This window comes from Equus quagga, chromosome 1 (genome assembly GCF_021613505.1).
Source record: "Equus quagga isolate Etosha38 chromosome 1, UCLA_HA_Equagga_1.0, whole genome shotgun sequence".
Lineage (NCBI taxonomy): Eukaryota > Metazoa > Chordata > Mammalia > Perissodactyla > Equidae > Equus > Equus quagga.
In genome coordinates this window covers 130,443,080-130,462,027 of record NC_060267.1, presented here as the reverse complement: position 1 = coordinate 130,462,027, position 18,948 = coordinate 130,443,080, and the positions used below count along the sequence as shown (strand labels likewise).

At 36.4% G+C, this 18,948-nt stretch overlaps 2 protein-coding genes across 3 annotated transcripts in view; both read right to left on the bottom strand.

Moving 5' to 3' along the window:
- Window positions 1–10: 10 nt before the first annotated feature.
- On the bottom strand, window positions 11–765 carry LOC124252286 (protein TASOR-like; the record flags this gene model as incomplete). The annotated part of the gene is made up of 1 exon (XM_046685609.1): window positions 11–765. A coding segment is annotated over one exon (558 nt), but the record flags the coding sequence as incomplete, so codon positions are not given.
- TASOR (transcription activation suppressor) overlaps window positions 763–18,948 on the bottom strand; it is a 51,023-nt gene continuing 32,837 nt past the window's right edge. Inside the window, exons 15-24 of one of the 2 annotated variants that reach the window (XM_046642112.1) lie at window positions 15,244–15,650; window positions 13,871–14,012; window positions 12,569–12,628; window positions 8,250–9,181; window positions 5,533–5,655; window positions 4,560–4,719; window positions 3,707–3,815; window positions 1,952–2,130; window positions 1,582–1,746; window positions 763–1,017 (exon numbers count right to left, since the gene is read on the bottom strand). In XM_046642112.1, coding sequence (XP_046498068.1) covers window positions 962–1,017; window positions 1,582–1,746; window positions 1,952–2,130; window positions 3,707–3,815; window positions 4,560–4,719; window positions 5,533–5,655; window positions 8,250–9,181; window positions 12,569–12,628; window positions 13,871–14,012; window positions 15,244–15,650 — 2,333 coding nt within the window. In that variant the 3' untranslated portion in view covers window positions 763–961. The remainder of the gene's footprint in view (window positions 1,018–1,581; window positions 1,747–1,951; window positions 2,131–3,706; window positions 3,816–4,559; window positions 4,720–5,532; window positions 5,656–8,249; window positions 9,182–12,568; window positions 12,629–13,870; window positions 14,013–15,243; window positions 15,651–18,948) is intronic. The other variant, XM_046642120.1, reaches the window with a different exon arrangement.

The following is an 18,948-nucleotide window of genomic DNA, read 5'->3' as shown; positions in this document are numbered from 1 at the left end:
ACAATATATGTTAAAAATATATATTTATTTCAATTTTCAGATACTTCAAATGTTACAGGCCATCATGATTTAAATAAGAGGAAAAAAACATTTGAGAAAGGACAAGAAACCTTTTTTTTAGAGAAAGAAATATAAATTGTTAATTCACTTTTAAAAAACAGAAAAAGTCCGTAACAACCTACTTCCAAAAAAAAAAAGTTACTGTAATTATTTCTCTTTTGAATATGGCCTGGAAGAATCACTTTTCCCCCAATTTAATGGAGATGAAGATTTCTCTCTATCCAAGCTTTGAGTATAAGCAGATAAAAAGTAATTTTCACTTTCTTGAGACTGACTTGATGAAAGGGCATATGGTGTCCCCAAAAATGTCTGATGAGTGAGAACATTAAAATGACTAAACTGATGGGACATATTTAATTGACTGTGATAAACCTGAAAGTTGCTATATGAATCTTGTTCAGCTGAATTGCTGTTCTCTCCTTCAGAGCATACTAGATCAATAGAAGCTCTCTCTTCAGAATCAATTTGATAAGTCTTATCTTCTAATAAACTTTTTTGCACGTCAAGAGACGATTGCAACTGAATTTGAATATTCATATTTTGATCTGTTCCACGTGATCCTTTGGTCTCTTTCGTCAATATTTCTGAATGAAAATTGCTGCATACTTCTATTTGTGAGATTTCATCCCCTGAATCCAGAGACATATCCTCTTCATCCTTTTCATCGTTTTCTAAAAGAGCTACATTTAAAAAACAAAAAGTCCTCCTCTATTGAAATACACAATTTGTTTAAGTTTTAAAATTATACACTACTCACACAATATAATGCGTCAGGGTCTGCAAGTCCACAATCCCTTAAAGCTTGGTCTTCTGCCACAAGTTCACTTAGTCACAACACTCACACTAGGTGTGAATGTCCAGATAATCCGATGCTAAAAGCTTCTGCGAAATGTGTTCACGTTTAATGTTGGGAAATCCCAACTCCCAGCTCCAAAGGGGTTAATGTCAAAACAGCATCTAAAGTTATACGGTAATTCAGTATTTGACAAGACAAATATAAAATAAAAATTTCGACATCTAGCTTCACTGGATTACTACTATAACTGGTTAGCTCTATCAAATGTTCGATCATCTCTGCTTTTCATCAAAAACAAAAGTAAGTACATCTTTCATTTTATATAAATCCTGGAACCAAAGCAGAGGCCATCTCACAAAAGACTAAAGCTATGGATATCCCTATTACTTTGTAATTTAACTCCTTTATACATCTGGGGAGACAGTAGCTTGATGCTAAACCCCCCTTATCTGGTGTCCTCCTTTTTAAAAATATAACCCCTTTGCTGATAACAGCAGCCAATAACCATACCCTCAAAGAGAAAATGTCTACTCTAGTACGCAGTCTACAGTAACTCTTAACATGTATAATAAGTATAAGAATGATAAATGCCTTGAAACACTTCTCTGAAGCTGTTTACACTGAGGTGAGTGGTTTCAAAATAGGCATTTCATTATACGAAAACAGCAAAACCGTTTCTCTTTTTCTGTCTGCCTTAAAGAAAAGGAAAACTACTGAAAAGTTACCTGACTGCGACTCAAGATCCTCATTAGCACCAAGCAGTGGAAGGTTTTCTTCTGTGATTGAGTTGTGATAGCCCACAAGATTTTTAAAGTTTTGCATAAAATCTTCAGCAGTTGCAACTACTATTCCATTATCTGTATAACTGGAAAGCATCTTGATATTCTTCTCTAAATTAAAAAAAGATGTTTTGAGCATAAAACACTTGAAAATATACACAGACACATGATGATGTCTGCTCCCAGACTTCACAAAATCCTTTCCTCCACATTTTCAGAATCATAACTAAATAATCAACAACCCACCACAACCCCACAGACTCCTTTCATCCACATTCCTATATTCATAGCAGAAAGCTTAAAGCACACTAGTTACCTGTTAAAAAGACTATGTGTCGTTGCTGTATGTTCTGAGCCTGAAGTCTGATAAGGCAATCCAATTCTGGAGCATTTCGAGTTTGTGAATCACAATTGTGGTATGACAAAATTTCAACCAGATGTTTCTTCTGATAGACATTCAGAAGTGTCAACAGACTCAGAGCTTTAGAATTCAACCTGTGAAATTAAGTATAGTTCAGTATCTGGATCTGCATTTCTAAAATTTAGTGCAGCAGTTTTTGCTTGAAATTAAAACCGTAAATTCTCAATTGAGTTAACTAATGACAACTGCAGTGCTTAGCTCACTGCCTGATGTAGGGGAGCTTCTTAGGGGAGAGGGAGAGCAGGAATTGTGCAACCCACATGTAAGTCCAGGAACTTTCTCTGAGTGAAAAGCCTGAGGGCCAGCTATTCTGCTTAGACTAAAATCTCAACCAGTCATTTTATTTACTAAGTAACAAACTATAGTTCTCTAGCTTTACTAATTTAGAACTTGAATGAAAGGCATAAAAGGACCAAAAAATATAAATCTTTCCTTCAAAAAATACATGGCTCTAAGCTATTTCTAGGCACAAGGCACAGTGCAACAAGTGGTAGAAATTACTGGCTCCTGTCAGGGAGATCAGGGTACTAAGTGTACAAGTTACATCTTTGGGCCTGAGTATTGTTCCCTGTTATATAAACATACGACTTGTCTGATGCCTATTTCACGTGATTTGAAGATAAAACAAGGTTAAAAAAGTGAATTACTACAAAAAGTTAAGTACTTAAAAATTATTTAAGCCTGCATTTCCCTAAATGTACCATGGCCATTCCTCGAAGACCTGACCATGGAATGTCAAAATTTTGTAGTCTAAGTTTAGGAAATGCTGGGTGACAAAATGTAAAACAGAATTCTTAACTACTGAGTTGCTCAGCTTCCTTAATGTAGAATTCTCTACATTGCTTAAATGTAGAAATACATTGTATGGACTCTCTAGTAGTAGGATATACAGTCATGTACTACATAACGATATTTCAGTCAACCATGGACCATATACAACAGTGGTCCCTTAAGATTAGTACCATATAGGCTAGGACTATACCATCTAGGTTTGTGTAAAAACACTCTGATGTTCACACAGCGATGAAGTCAGCTAATGACGACACATTTCTCAGAACGTGTCTCCTTCGTTAAGTGACACATGACTACAGTTTCCCAAACTCATCTGATTACATAATCATTTGTGGAGCCTCTCAAGTAACTAGTGCTCCAAGGATTCCACTTTAAGAAGTGACTTCTGGTCATGTTAGAAATCAGTTATTTATAGAAATGAATGTCCTAATAACAAATCCCCTTATGTCAAGATTAATCCTTGTCTCGATATGTGTGAAGTTACTCAATTAGCTCCCTAAGGTAGTCTCAATTGGAGAGGGCCTGATCTAGCTGGCCTATATACAGTTCAGCAAAAAAATTAATAAAGAATGCTGATCACTCCATTTCCATTATTATTCTAAACCCCCAGGGGCAAAGATTAAACCAATTTTATCTTTATACATAACTAGAACTTCAGCAAACTTCTATCTAAACAAGAATACCACTTCCAGACAGGGTAGAATAATTCAATTTCTACATTGCCTTATGGTTGGCTAAGGATATCTGTGAAAAGTGAACAGCTCCGTAATCTACAAACATAGAAAAACAGAGAAAGAAATTCTGTGAACACATTGTTAACAACTAACCATCATTATATAGTTATTTTTCAAATCTTACCTGCCTAGTTCCTTTAGTTTTTTCTGAAATTTACAATGGACTTTCCATTGCCATTTTCCTTCTGGAGTACTAAGTTCTTCCAGGAATGTCAAAAAATTTTTAAGGTTCTCTGTTAGAGATAATGAAGTCCATTTTAAATTCAATAAATACCAGTCACTCTACAACTGAATTATGGAAGAAGTGTTTGTGGATATTATGTAGAGACACCAACTTTCCCCATGTAGTATTTTCTTTCTCTTTTTTCCCCTCTAAGGGAGACAGATCTACATATCCTCTTTTAGATCTAAGAACATAATGTCTACACATAAAAAAAAAAATGTTGATAACAAACCAGAAGTGATCCAAGTGCAATAGGTGCAGAGAGCCCTGCTTTATACCAGATTTAGAGGAAATTATTTGTAACAACTTAGAGTGGGAAAGAAATCTGATGTGATAAAAGCTCAAGAAAATGATGGAAATATACTAATTATCTGTGATTAGCAGAATGGACAACATTAAAAAGTATGAGAGAGCCAGCCCTTGTGGCCTAGTGGTTAAAATTCAGCATGCTCCACTTTGGTGGCTTGGGTTCAGTTCTCAGGTGCAGAACCACCACTTATCCGTCAGTAGCCATGCTGTGGCAGTGGCTCACACAGAAGAACTTACAATTATACACAACTATGTGCTGGGGCTTTGGGGGGGTAGGGGGAGAGGAAGGAGGAAGACTGGCAACAGGTGTTAGCTTAGGGCGAATATTCCCCTGCAAATAAATAAATAAATTAGAATTTAAAAAAGTATGACTGAGTCATAAATGAGAAAAACCTAGAAAAGACAAATGAGAAGTTATGTGTTCAAAAGAATGCATAAATCTTACCAATTGTGATAACTTCTGGATTTAGAATGGATTCATCAGATACAATAAAACCTCCAGATACAAATAATTCATTGTATGTATGATTTTTAACATCATCCAGACTATCAACACCAGCAAAACTAACACAAGGGAGCTTCTTTAAAGTCACCAAGCCAGGTACCTATTTCAATATCAAAATAAAAATAGAAATAAGGACAGATAAGGGAATGAACTGAACTGACAGACTCAAGTGTAAAGTAACCTACAAAAAAAGTCTTAACAAAATGCACTATGGTTCACCTATATTACTGTGTTGCCTCTGGAAAGCCAAGCACAAAAATAACATTCCCAACATTATTTCCAAATATATAAACCAACGTTTATGTACTGGGCACCTTACCATGAAGAACAGAAAACTCTAGGAAAAGGCGCCTACAATACGCTGAAACAGAGAATGACAAATGCTAATCTGTCTGGCCCTGGGAGTACAGTTAGAAATCAGATGAGGGCAAGAGCCCACGTACTGGAAGAAGTCAGGAAAGGTTTCACAGGGCAGTAAGACTTGAGACAGGCTCAGAAAACCGGATGGGGTACCTCCAAATCCAAGGGAAAGAGGGACTGGTTTGGCAAAGGAGGATACAAACAGGTTTTACCTGAGACATACAAACGAAGATGACAATATAAAGGGAGTCAGCCGACCCACTGGCATTCAAGGACTCAGTATTCTTAATCTTGACTATTTGAGTGATAGGGAAAGTCTGTCATGTGCCACAGTTTAAAATTATGCAGAGGTACAAACTTGAATCTCACAAGCTGATTCACAGAAGGGTCATTTAGGTCTCAAGCCCTAAACCTCCAACCTCAAAGTTTTATCGCCTTAAAGCTTATGAGGATATTTTAAAAACAAACAGCTTTAGTCTCAAAGACAATAAGATTTTAAAATAAGGGAGTTCTTACAACCAAAATAAGTAGTGAGTTTGACTTAACAGTCTACCTTGTGAATGAAACCTGCAATGTCTTCATTTTGAATAATAATCAATAGTTTATCTAATTTTGATCTTCTTTCCAAAAATTGTTCTGGATGACACTCTGTATTGCCTAATTTGATAAGATATTCCTGTTAAAGAAAAAAAACTAAATCAACATTTAAAAGCTTTTTTGCAAACATCCATTTAACACCAGAAATGCAAGATAAACTGCTAAGCTTAACTAGTACTAGAACAATATTGAGGATGACCTTACACTCTAAGGATCTGAGAGATCATCAAGTCCACTCTTCTTAGAGAATAATCTAAAGCTCAGAGCTTAAATGGTCACGGTCACAATGTTACAATTCTATGCAACTGAAACCAAGTAAATGCCAATGTAGGGTAACAGAAGAACCACAGAAAAATGGATTAGCTCGGGTTCTTAACCCATCTCCATTACTGAGCCTGGCCAACATAGAGCCCAATCTCTAACCACTCCCCGACTCTCATTTCCTTTCAAAGCAGGCCCTTGGTTCTTTGCAGCAATATCACTGGTATACTCCTTCAGAGTTATAAAAGAACTTTTTCAACCACCATAACTCATTTAATTCACAACAGCCCCAAAATCATTCATACAGACCTTGAGTATATACAACGGTATTCACATACTAATTAGCTATGTCTGTCAAGTGTACACCTTTGAGCAAAATAGACCCTCCCATCTAACACCTCTCTCCATGCTGGTGACATGGTACAACCTTTTAAAGGACACAAGGTAGTAGTCCAGGCTGAGTTCCCTTTGCTTTTTGCCTGCTGGTGGAATCCTGAACTCTGAAGCAAACTGCAGGATCCTGGAGGTCACATTCCTTATTTCACAGATACAGAAGCACATTAATTTTCTCAAAGTTGGCACAGCTGGTTAGATAATCATAAACTGAAACTCAGCTTGCCTCACAACCAGTCTACTACTCTTTCAAGGGCAGTCTACAAGTGTCACACCCAAAGAGGATCTTTCTGTGTATCCCTAAACTAAAGCAGCATCTGCTACACTGTCTGATTTTGCTCTAACCTCTAAAATTACAGGGCAGCTCTCAGAGCAGCTTACAGTCAGGTAATGAAAATGTAAATTACCGTCTGACAGGCCTGCTTATAATTTTTGGTCTGTCTTTTTACATTAAAAACCTTTAAATGCAAGTTCATTTTAAATATGACAGTGTAATTCATAGAATAAGAAACCAGTTTGACTCCAGAAATATTTAGGAACCTTAAAATTTTATTCGTACTCTTCTACTCTATTGTGACACTTCTGCTGGAAATTTTCCAATGGATATTCATTAAAAGAATTAAAGTTCCCATCTTATTTTCTATCAGGCTTATAAAACACATAGCATCCTCTTCTTCTTCTATATAAAGTAAGTAACAGAAATATTATTTCTATGCCAGAATGAATTAAAAGCACCATTCATAAAATGCATTTCTTTTAAGTATGTTACAATCAGTTAAAAAAATGTGGTGGGAGGAAGTGGAGTAACGCTGAGCACACTGGGAACTGTGCCCAACTTATTCTCTCATCTAGCCCCACACCAGCGTGCAGCTATGCCCCAAAGAGTACCATGCTTAGAAACATGTTGCTGGGGGTGGAAAAAAGTCAAGAGGCTCTAGGTTCATTCATACAGGGCAAAAATGCAACCAAGAAAATTCCTAGTAAGTCTGGTTTCATCTTCCCAAGAAACCACAGGGAATTCCTCCTCCATTTTGACGCTCTTCATGTTCTCATGGGCACACCCTGTGAAACATGCTGACATCAAAGAGATCCCCAAACTGACAAAAGCTCAGGACAGGTGAGTAGCACAGAGTTTCTGGGCCTCTCTGGGCTATAAGCCACTTATTCATAGTCCCTGCTGCCTCCTCTAACAAAACAAGCAGAAACTTGTCATGATATGTAAATCCCATAAATGAGAGCAGGCATTTATTTTAAAGTATAAAGTCTTCCCTTAAGGAATTAAAATCCTACAGTATAGTGAATACTAATTGATAATATTAAACCACTGATAAAATTGTTCCAATGTGTAATAAATTTACATATCTATTATTACAAATTTTATTTGTCTATCTCTATATCTACACACACACACACACACACACAAACGTGTGTCATTTTTTAAACCAAATACCTGAAATGCTAGTCTACTCTGTAGCTTCAGTACAAAAACATATACCTTGTAGTGAGGAATCTTTCATGATTGGAGAGTCTTTCAGGATCATGATTTTTTTGATCAATAAGGGCTGGAGAGAACCCTGACATGACCAGGGTATCAAGAAACACCAAAAGATTATATCATTATTGGGTCATCCCTGGAAAGTTTTTATATTTCTATTTGATTGTAAAACCCTACACTAGGTAAACACTGACAACTTCCTTTACCTCTCTGTATCTCTTCCTCCTCTTCATTAAAAACCCAAGTAAAAAACATTTAAAACCTTTGAAACCAACAGTTTAAAGTATTTGAAGTATGTATACAAATGGTCTTTAAAATGACACTATAAAACAAGATTCTAAACTCTAAGATATTTAGATCACAGGTTTTGAATTTAGTTGAACTTACTAGTCTTTTATTCTACTCTGCATTAAATTATGAAAATATATGGTTAACATTTAAAAACAAAACAAACCCACTTTATACAGGTCAGGTCCCACAAGACAAGTTTATACAGCATTACTATTACCTTCTCATTTAGTTACCTTTATTTCTTTACAGAGCACACTCTCTTCTTCTTCATGAATATAAAATTTCACAGTATTTTTCTGGACATCTTTCATGATTTTAACCAAGCTGTTAAATACTTCAGGTTCTAACTGGCTTATAAAATTTGAAAGAGCTGGTTGGGCAGAAATGTTTACATCACTGGGTGATTTTGTTTCTTTTTCTATTGGTTCCCGGGCAATATCACCAGGTACAGTATGATCAGAAGTCACCATTAGCTCTGTGTCATGGTGTGGCTGGTTCACGTCTACTTCAGTTAAACCCAAAGTTGAAGAGGAATGCTGCTCATCAGAGTTGGTGTCTTTCAAAGTATCACTGCAAAGTGGCTCAAGGAGGTGTTTATTGTTGAAGTCACTTGAGGAAACTGGTATGACATGCTTTCCCAAAGGATTCAATGCTATCTTAGTACCAGAATCATTAGGACTGACTGGTGGCAAATTCCCACCTTTGACTGATGCTTTGATAATAATAGTATTTAGTTTCTCATGCAAGCCATCTACAAACTCCTGTACACCAGCTTTGGAAGTCTTAGAATATATGAACTCAGACAGCCGTTTCATCTTCTCTTGTGTTGAAAAGATAGGTGTGGAAATTCTACTGACATATGAAACATTCTTTTGCTTCAAAATCTCTTCTATCTTCCTAGAAAAGAGATTGTACTCTCCTAACACTGTTCTCTCTGTGGTTTCGCTCATTGCAGGCGGCTCTGCTGCTGGCACACACTGCTCCTCCACTGTCACCACCTGACCTGTCAACACGTCCTCCTCAGTGGTGCCCTTTAGTGTGTCTGTAAATGGAGAGGATGGAAACTGGTAATCAGAACTTCTCTGTCTACTTATTACCCGGGGGTCGTTAGGAAAGGCCTCCTGTGATGGCAGACACACCAGTTGTTCTTCTGGTGATTTCATACCTATGTAGGAAGAGTTCATTATTATAAGAGCAATCCAAAAATATAACATCTGAAAACACAAACTTAAAAATAATAAAAAAATGTCAGGTCAAGTATATATTCAGAATAATTACACATAGGAAGGTAGAATAAGAATCTCAAATAATGTTGTGAACTGTACTTCCTATGTGTCCTACTTATGGCTGGTCTTTGGATTTCAATAGCTAGAGTAACAGGTTTTAATATTATTTTCTTTGATTCCTTCTCAAGTGTTCAAACAAGTGCCAACTTGACATCAATACAAATTAATTCATTTGCTTATTTCTGCTTCCCTACCTTTCTGTAGATCTGAGTTTTAACAGACATGTTTTAATCAACATGGTCAGTTGCAAAATCTTGCTCAACCCCTATATTCTTGGCCAAGTAATGTAACTATGGTAACACCCTCTTAATATGAAAACTTTGAGTATAAGGCTTTTGAAAGAATGACAAACTGAAATGCTATGGGACTAACTGCCAAGTTAAGAGATGCATTCAAGATCTAGGGTGATTAATTTTATCTGTTTTCAGATTTTCTCTCACATATGGGGTTGCTTAGTGGATTTCCTACTATGTTAGGGACTTCAATTTATCAGGAAAAAATAGGCTCAAGAACATACTTCATAGCTGCATTAACAGTGGCACTTTTGATAGTGCTTTCCTAAGTGTTTTTACTTTGTTTGGAAATAATTCCAAGAAAAATCACAATAGCTTTTACCCCATTTGAGATGAAGAGGTCATTCAGCTAGCTGATGCTAATGGAACTATATAAACTTTGACTCTTGACAACTGGCTCAATCCATAAGATCATATTTTTTGCCCCCAAAAATCCTAAATTCAAACACAATATGTTTTTGAAACTACATTTCAAAACAGGCACCCTAAATCTCTTTTTAAAATACAAGAGGAAAACAGCAATTTATAACAATATTATATTTTAGAAAAAGAAAAAAATTCATGATCTTTGCCTACAAGATCACACTACGCAATTTTATTCTTTAAAAAAATTACTAATTTTTCTTAAATCTTAGCCAACATTCCCTAAGAAGTTGCTGTTGTAGTATATGAAATGGTAACTCTAAATCAGAAAGTCCAGATACAAGTATACTTTTCAAAACTACAGTACTTTAAATCTACAGCAAATTTCCTACTCAAGTTTGCACTCAGGCACAGCAGCATGTCCTCTCTACATAAAATTCAGTTTGGATTTTCCCCACACTCCAACTTTTCTAAAGGTTTAAACAGTCTCAGCAGCAGTCAGCCTGTGACATTTCTCTACCAACCCCGGTGGTTACCATGAACCACTGTACCCCATTAACTACTGCAAAGGCACCTGTCAGAGAGGAAGGAGGTCTGTAGGTCTATAGGTAGAAGAGAAGGGGAGCAAAGTGTCCAATGTACCACGGCAAGAATTACAACTCTATGAAACTGATAAACCAGAAAATTCAAGTTCCAAAAAATAACATGGCAATACTGAATGTCCTTCTTAAATCTGCAACATGGGTTTTAGCACACATATAAAATGTCTGGAAAGGTACATAAGAAATCTGTAACAGGTTGATACACAGGATGAAATGAAGTATCTGGGCTAGGGGTGAGTGGAAGACTTACTTTTTGAAGTATTTTTGTACTTCTTGAATTATTTACCATGTCAATGTCTGATTTGTTTAAATAAAAAATTTTTTAATTGCATCTTAATGGGTTGGGGAGGACCACCTGTAATTTAAAAACTTCTGAGTTATTATTTTAAATGAAATGCTTGCTCCCAAAATGTCTAGCTGTAGTTCAGACCAATAAGCTTATTCCTGAAGGGCTACGGATAAAGGAAATTTTTTAAAGCTAAAATCTAACTTAAATTCACATGGGGAATTTTCCATATTGAAAAACTATAAACCAAATCTCCTTTAAAAATGCAAATGATGCCCACGTAATTTTATTTTGCACAAATTTCCCCTATATAGGACTTTAATTATTAAGATTGATTTTATTATTTAAAAATTGTCTTCATCAATAAATGATTTAAAACATTTCTACTGATTGTCATTCAAACATGGCAGTACTTTGACTTTTAAGTGAAAGGGGAGTAGGAGTTCTCTAAAGGCAGCATCATTCAGATTTTTCATCACAAAATATGAAGATTGTATGCCAAATGAGAGGACTTCAGATGCTGATGGAGCATTGTGAAACACAAACAAGATACCTGCTGCTCCTAATAAGAAAGACTTATTGATAGACACAAAACATGGATGAATCTGACATAATGTTGAGTGAAAGAGTCAAAAAGTAAAGAGGACACATGTAGGTTCCCTTTATCTTCAATTCAAGAACAAGTGAATCTATGGTGAAAGAAGTCAGATTAGTGGCTACTGTTGGCGGCAGGGAGAGTACTGATTGGGGGTATGCAGAGGAAAACCTCCAGGGTGCTGGAAATGTTCTTCATCCTGATTTGGGTAGTGGACACGTAAGTGTATCCTTAAGCAAAAATTCATCGAGCTATATACTAAAGATTTGTGCACTTTCCTGTAGCTCATATATCTGCTGTTTCTGTTTCTTTTTTTATCATCTTTTCCTAGGAGGAGACATAAAGATTTTCTTGAAAACTATTAACTAAAAGTCTTTTTTTAATTCCCAAAAGAGAAGAATAACCATAAAGATCTACTAAAATTAAAAAGTCATTTAGCTTTCCTTCGAAATAATAACACTCAAGATTTCTGAGAGAGTTAGATACAACAAAAAGGAAACAAACAAAGACTCACCACTAAACTCTAGCAAGAAAACAATGCCTGTGACCAACTGCAAGGATGTTAAATTGACTGAGCTCAGACAAAAGACACTGTTTCCTAGGCACCCACTGCAACCAGCTAATCAGTAATATCTGTAAATGCTTCTGGAATCTGAAAGTTTCCTAAGCTCTCAAGCTATGTGCAGAAATGAGCTTTAGAATTAGATGAACAAGAATTGGGTCAAAAAATTCAAGATTGGGAATGATATACCTAAAAGACAAATGGCCTCACCTCCTCGTATTTTTAATTTAAAAGAAACTTGAAGACTGCTTCTCTTAGGATATCGTGCAGAAATGGATTAAGTGTAACAATATTTGGGTCTTCCCAAGTCACTATATCAGATAGAGTCTACTGTAGGTAAAGAAAACAATCTCTATGACTATGCAGTAACTTCTTTGAACACATCCTTTGTGTAAGAATATTTTATAACAAATCAACTAATGATTTAAATACAAATATGATATTGTCCAAATTTTCTGTAATTAACAGAACTTAAATTGATGCCCTATTGATGGAGGACCAGAAATGCAAGTAGCAATTCTGAAGAAGGGGACATTGGGAGGAAAAGCAAAGGGAGCCTTCTCACCTGGTGTGTGTTTCTCACCATGTTTCCCCAGCTGGTCTTCTGGGCTTCTTGCATTCCCTCCTGAGGGAAAGCATCCATTAGAAATGTAGACTCTCTTCAGATATTAGTGAAACCTATTAAGCACCTTTCAGACAACCCCAAATGCTAATAAATCCAAGTATTCCTTCTTTTGCCTACAATAATCCTGAAGGGTCACTCAGAAATGGGAAGTTCCTTTCCTTTCCATTCAGGTGATGATGGAATATCAACACCTAGATGTCTATGAAGGTGTCTAAATGAGGAATGGTTAGGATAATCATCTTGTAGCAACTACTTCCTTATTCTGTTTCTCCCACTCAAGTCAACGTCCCCAGCTCATAAGTGAGTACCAGTTGCCTCTCCACCATTGCTTCCAGGCCTCTTGCCCTCTCTGGTAAGGTACTAAGTAGAGAATGGTACCGAAGCCCATGGAAACGCATCAAGTTTTAGAAATTCTTCTCATGAGTCCTTGGAGATCTCAATAGCTTCTCGGTCACAAGCCAGCCTACTTTTTAACAAAAAGTTGTTTTTTTCATTTTAAAGGTTAAATAAAGGTCTGGGAATGGAAGAATGCCCTGGAAATATTTCCAAAAATGCTTAGCTAACAAAGATGAATAAGGACTTGGAATAATATTAAAAGTATTTATATATGTGTGTGTATATGTTTGCACAGAGAAATCAGAATACTGAAAAATGATCTTTCAGCATTTGCTAAACTCTTCTTGCCCCATGGTTCAACAAGCTTTCTAGGGATATTTGCATTTGATTATTTTAGGCCATTCTCTATGATGATCCAACTTCTTTAAGATAATCCAGTATTAAGAAATCAAATTTCTTTCAAATAGATGAACCTCAACATGACCGCTTTTTACATGACAGTTTATTATAGTGAAGTTTACTCTAATAATTTGAGAAGACAGCATTTAATTAGCTGTCCAAAGGCATCATTTCATTTCCGTAACTACCTCACCTTATTAGAAACTCAATTTCTGCCAACAACTTTCATTTGAAAGTTTGCATGCTAAATTACATAGGGAGAGTAAGTATGTTTTAAATCCCTATTTTTAATAGGCTCTTTTGTAGATACTTGCTGATGCTGACCGAGAACAGCAACACTCAATGATGACATTACATTGCTCAAAATAAGACACTGAAGATGTCAGAGCCAAGTAAGATGAAGCACCTAGTAACCCAAAACTGGAATCCAGCAAAGATGAAACCCTTCAGGAATCTGGTCCCTAAGTAAAACCAAGCAAACCTAAGTCCCAGTATACTTGTTCTTACCTGTAATTGGGATCAGTTTCCAATGTATTTCAGTTTCTTCAACATTATTTGACTTAGATTGTCTACGGAATCCATGTTCAATGGGAACAGTGGGACACAAACTGCAATCTTCAAAATTATTCATGCTAATTAAATTTGGATCCTAAAAATTAGAGCACACATTCAATAGCTTTCTTTTCAATTCATCTTCCTGCCAAGAAAAACAACTGTTTCTCACAGCATTCACAAGCTTCAATCTAAATATTACAAATGAGTAAAATCAACATGATAAAGTTATAATACTCTAGTCTCAATTTAAAACAATTTTTTCCCTCAAAACATAATGTGATGTTGATTTAGAGAAGACTGGTCAACTTTTTCGGTAAAGTGCCAAGTATTTTAGGTTTTGCGGGCCAGATACTCTGCCCTGCAATTGTAGTGCAAAAGCAGCCACAGGCAATACCTAAAAGAATGGGCATGGCTGTGTTCCAATAAAACTTTAGTTACAAAAGTAGGCAATGTGCTCGGTTTGGCCCATACCCCCATCAACGTGATTCCGAGTATTAGATACGCCAAGAAATGTTAACAATATATGTTAGTTCCTCAATGCCTACCTTACCTACCTCCCCAAGTGAGCCTCCTGCCATCATCCTCCCCCTAAAATAAATATCCCAAAACTATATGAAGAAAGCCTAGAGAAATGCATTTGACATTTATTCAAAGGCAGGGAAGAGAAAATGAAAGAAAGAGCAAATTACAAATAAACCCTTAGGAATACGGCGCCATCTTGGTACTGTTCCCCAGTGATGCAGCCACTTCTTGGGGTGAGATAAAGCTACTTCTTAGCTAGAGATCAGTACTCTAAGCACTTATCATAAATAGACTGGATGCCCTGTCAAACAAGGCTGAGAGTCACGTCAGAGATAATCCTAAAGGCCATTCATTTTCTATTCCTATTTGCATGAGAAATACAAAGCATCTAACCTTGTTTACAACACTGATACACTGACTTTGGTCACCTCATCTGCCTCACCTTTAGATTCCGGTACTGCTAGCAGGATGCCAATGTTTTGAGGATTCAATTTCATTATGAAATGATACGGAATTAACCCCCAATAAGCTATTTCTGACAAACAGACTGTCCAGCCTTAACTTTATCACGATAGCTAAATCTTAGACCATATATAAGCCTATATACGGAGGAAGGAAAAAAACTACTTCTGCCTTTATCTCATAATAAGGAAGAACTTAGAAATACTATCCTGGACAGATACTTTTACTGTAATGTGTATTTTCTTTCTTTTTGAACAGGAAAAAAAACCTCATTGAAGCACATTGACATCCTCTCTTTCACACACATTCACAAAAGCAAAGATCAAAAGACATATGCTTACTTCTTTCAAATGTAGTTTATGGTCAGTGCCTATTTCACTGGTAGAAACAGCAACAGGATACTTTAAAGATGATGTATCAACTTCTAGCAATGGGCTCTGAGTATCCTTAAAATGTGTACTTTCAATTTTTACACAAGTAGACTGTTCATATTCTTTCTTATCTGGGGTAGAGTTCAACTCATACTCATGCTTTTGCCTCAGCTCTTCATAGGCATCATCAGTGCTTAATCCTAAAGCTTTATTGACTGTATCTGTCAGGGATGCATCAGAATGGCGTGCATTTGCTAGTGTTTCTGACAGCCAATTAAACAGCCTTTGGATGTCAGCAAGGCTGGAGTTCGAGGTATCCAGCTGCTGCCGTCTCAAGTCAGCATCATGCCCAAGTGAGCCAATAGGCTGTGGAGACTCTGAAGCGAAAAGAGAAAGAAAAGTCATCTCTTAAAGTTAAGTTTGGAAGACTCGTATAAAAATAAAATCAGATATATCTAAAAATTAATTAAAAGATTTATGGACAGGAACTCAATCAAACTACTGGCTTAGGTTTTACAAGCACATCTATCCCTTACGTTACAAAATAGGAGGATTTGGCAGCAGTTAGCTCAGGGCTAATCTTCCTCAAAAAAAAAAAAAAAGTAAAAAAAAACAAAAGCACTATGAGAGAAAACATATTAAGACATGGCTCCAAGCAGGTATAAATCTGGGTAATCTGCACAACCAATATATTAAAAACTCCCAAAGGGAGCAGACAAACAGAAAGTTGCATGCTTTATTTAATGCTGAAGGAGTCTAAACCCTGGGTAGATGTCAGGATTTCCAATTTAGGTAGGGTATAATGTACCATAGCAAAAAAAAAAAAAAGAAAAATTAGAAATAACAGAGATTATACTATATGATTCTAATTACATGAAATTATAGAACAGGCAAAACTAATCTATAAAGACAGAAAACAGATCAGTGGTGGGGTGGAGTGAGATGAACTACAAAGGAGCACAAGGCAACTTTTGGGGGTAACAAAAACGTTCTATATCTTGGAGTGGTGGTAACATAGCTATCCAAACTCATCAAACTGTGTACTTAAAATGGGTACATTGTATATAAATCATACCTCAAAAAAAGTTATTGTTAAAAGGGGTAGGGGAATAGGAGGTTACCTTTTATAAAACGAGTAGGTTCACCACTAAATCAAGATCAGGGTATTTTATAAATCAGAATCCAACTTCTAAATTTCTACTTTTAGAAATCAGAAATAAAGTGGCAAAATGACTAGAAAGAAACACAAGTGAGGAACACCTAGAAATTTAAGTCTGATCACCACTAGTTCTAATTTAGCCTGTCTACCCCTTCTCCCCTGCCCCATTTCTCCTTTGCTCTATTATAATTAGCATGGCATTCCAATCGTTTTTTTTTTTTTTTTGAGGAAGATTAGCCCTGAGCTAACTACTGCCAGTCCTCCTCTTTCTGCTGAGGAAGCCTGGCCCTGAGCTAACATCCGTGCCCATCTTCCTCTACTTTATATGTGGGATACCTACCACAGCATAGCCTGCCAAGCGGTGCCATGTCCGCACCTGGGATCCGAACCGGGGAACCCTGGGCCGCCGAAGCAGAACGTGCGCACTTAACCGCTGCACCACCAGGCCGGCCCCCAATCATTTTAATTACTGATAAAGCCTGATTTCATTCACAACTGTTTTGTCACATATACAAAATTAGTCAATCATCACCTTATTAACAGTACCAAAATTTAAGTATCTTGCCTATAATGTGCTCAGTGTTAGGAAATAAGCCGAGTTTAGGAACAATGCTTTGGAGTCAGTCAGAACTGGGTTCAAACATGGATTAGTGAACTACATAATTTTAGGTAAAGTTATTTAACTTCTCTGAAATGGTTTTCTCATCTATAAAATAAGGATAATAGTGTCTACCAGGGAATTTTTTGAAAATGCATAACCAATTAGTAGTAATATGCTGATTTCTAATCTGCCTACTAATGATAAAAGGCATTACTACCACTTGTTTCTATCTAGAAAAGGAATCCCACTCAAGAACTAACGAGTCCATGTATGTAAAGCACCTAGCACATAGTAAGCACTTTCTCAAGACTAACACTATAAAACAGCATGGATCAGTAAGTGCCAACAGGTTCAGCACAGAGCAGAAATCCAGGATATGAAAACCATCCAGGAGCAGGACAGTCAAATGAAAACCATCCAGGAGCAGGACAGTCATAAAGCTAAAGAGAGATCCGAATTGTAAAGATAGGATGCTTGAGAGAAATGAAAGATGCTTCAGGAAACAAGAAAGCAAAGTAAAGGGCAGATCATGACATATTCTGGAGAAAAAGAGAGATGAGTCTTTACCAAGGGGCATGTTCTGAAAGAGTGGGAAACCTGGCTACGCCCTAGGCTGGACATGACCAGTCTATAGCAAAGGCTTGACAAACAAATACAGAAGCAGAAATTGGTAGCAAATTAGCAAAGGAATATTAAGAAGAACATGATACTGAAATGAGTGATAGAAACCAGGAAGGCCACCCAGGAGATGAAAACACGAATAAGGATTAAAACATTAGGAAGAAAAAGAGAACACAGGTCAAGTAAAAAAAACCCTGAAAGTTACTGAAGAGAACAACACTGTCAAATAGAACTTTCTGCAATGATGGGAATGTCCTCTACCTATGCTGTTCAATACAGTGGTGTGGCTGGTGAAATGTACCAGTGTAATGCAGGAAATGAACCTTTATTTCATTTTAATTATTTTAAACTTAAATAACATGTGGCTAAGTAGCTAATATTGGATAGTGCAGGAAGAGAGGAAGTAAAAGAGAGCAGATAAGTGGAAAGTAACTAAGGATACAAACATACATTGCTAAGAGAACAGTGTCATAAGGGCATTGATCTGACTAACCTAGTCAGTTCTGAGACACACTGAATTTGAAAACATACAAGTAAAATTTGCTTAGTAAGAAACAGAGGAATGGAATATTCAGATCTGCTACAATCAACAACAGCAGCATCAGCACAAAATGTAGATTGTTACATCAAAGGTCCCTGAAAGCAAAGGAACACACTTCATGCTCACAGACTAGCAGTTTAAGGATCTTAAAAATCTAGATGAAGACATGTTTTAAACTACTTGCAATATTTAAACACACACTTCTAAGAAGGGTCTCCCATTTCTTTTTGTAACTGTCAACTAAAACAAAAGAAAGAAAGATAGAAAAAAGAAAAAGCCAAACATATTACCGGACTCCTAAGTGGAAAAAAATACCTGTATGCATCTAAGAGATTTTATTTTAAAGCTCAGAAGGTTCCTTTCATTAAACAACATGCTAAAAGAACCCAACGTTCTATATTGTATGTTTCCAATTATAACATTAAAGGAATATAAAAGAACAGGAGCTCCAATTAGTAGGATAACAGCTAAGCATACATTATTTTCTCATATTAGCCTAAGCTACACAATTCAGAAATCTGATGTACTAAAGCAGGAGGTGGCAAATATTTTCTGTAAAGGAACAGACAGTAAATATTTTAAGCTTTGGGCCATACAGTCTCTGTCCCAACTCTGTCATTATACTGTGAAAGTAATTATACACATATAAATGATTCGACGTGGCTGTATTCCAATAAAACTTTCTTTATAAAAACAGAGGATAGGCTGGATTGGCTCCCAGGCTGTAACCGCAGGCCTCTGTACTAACGGAAA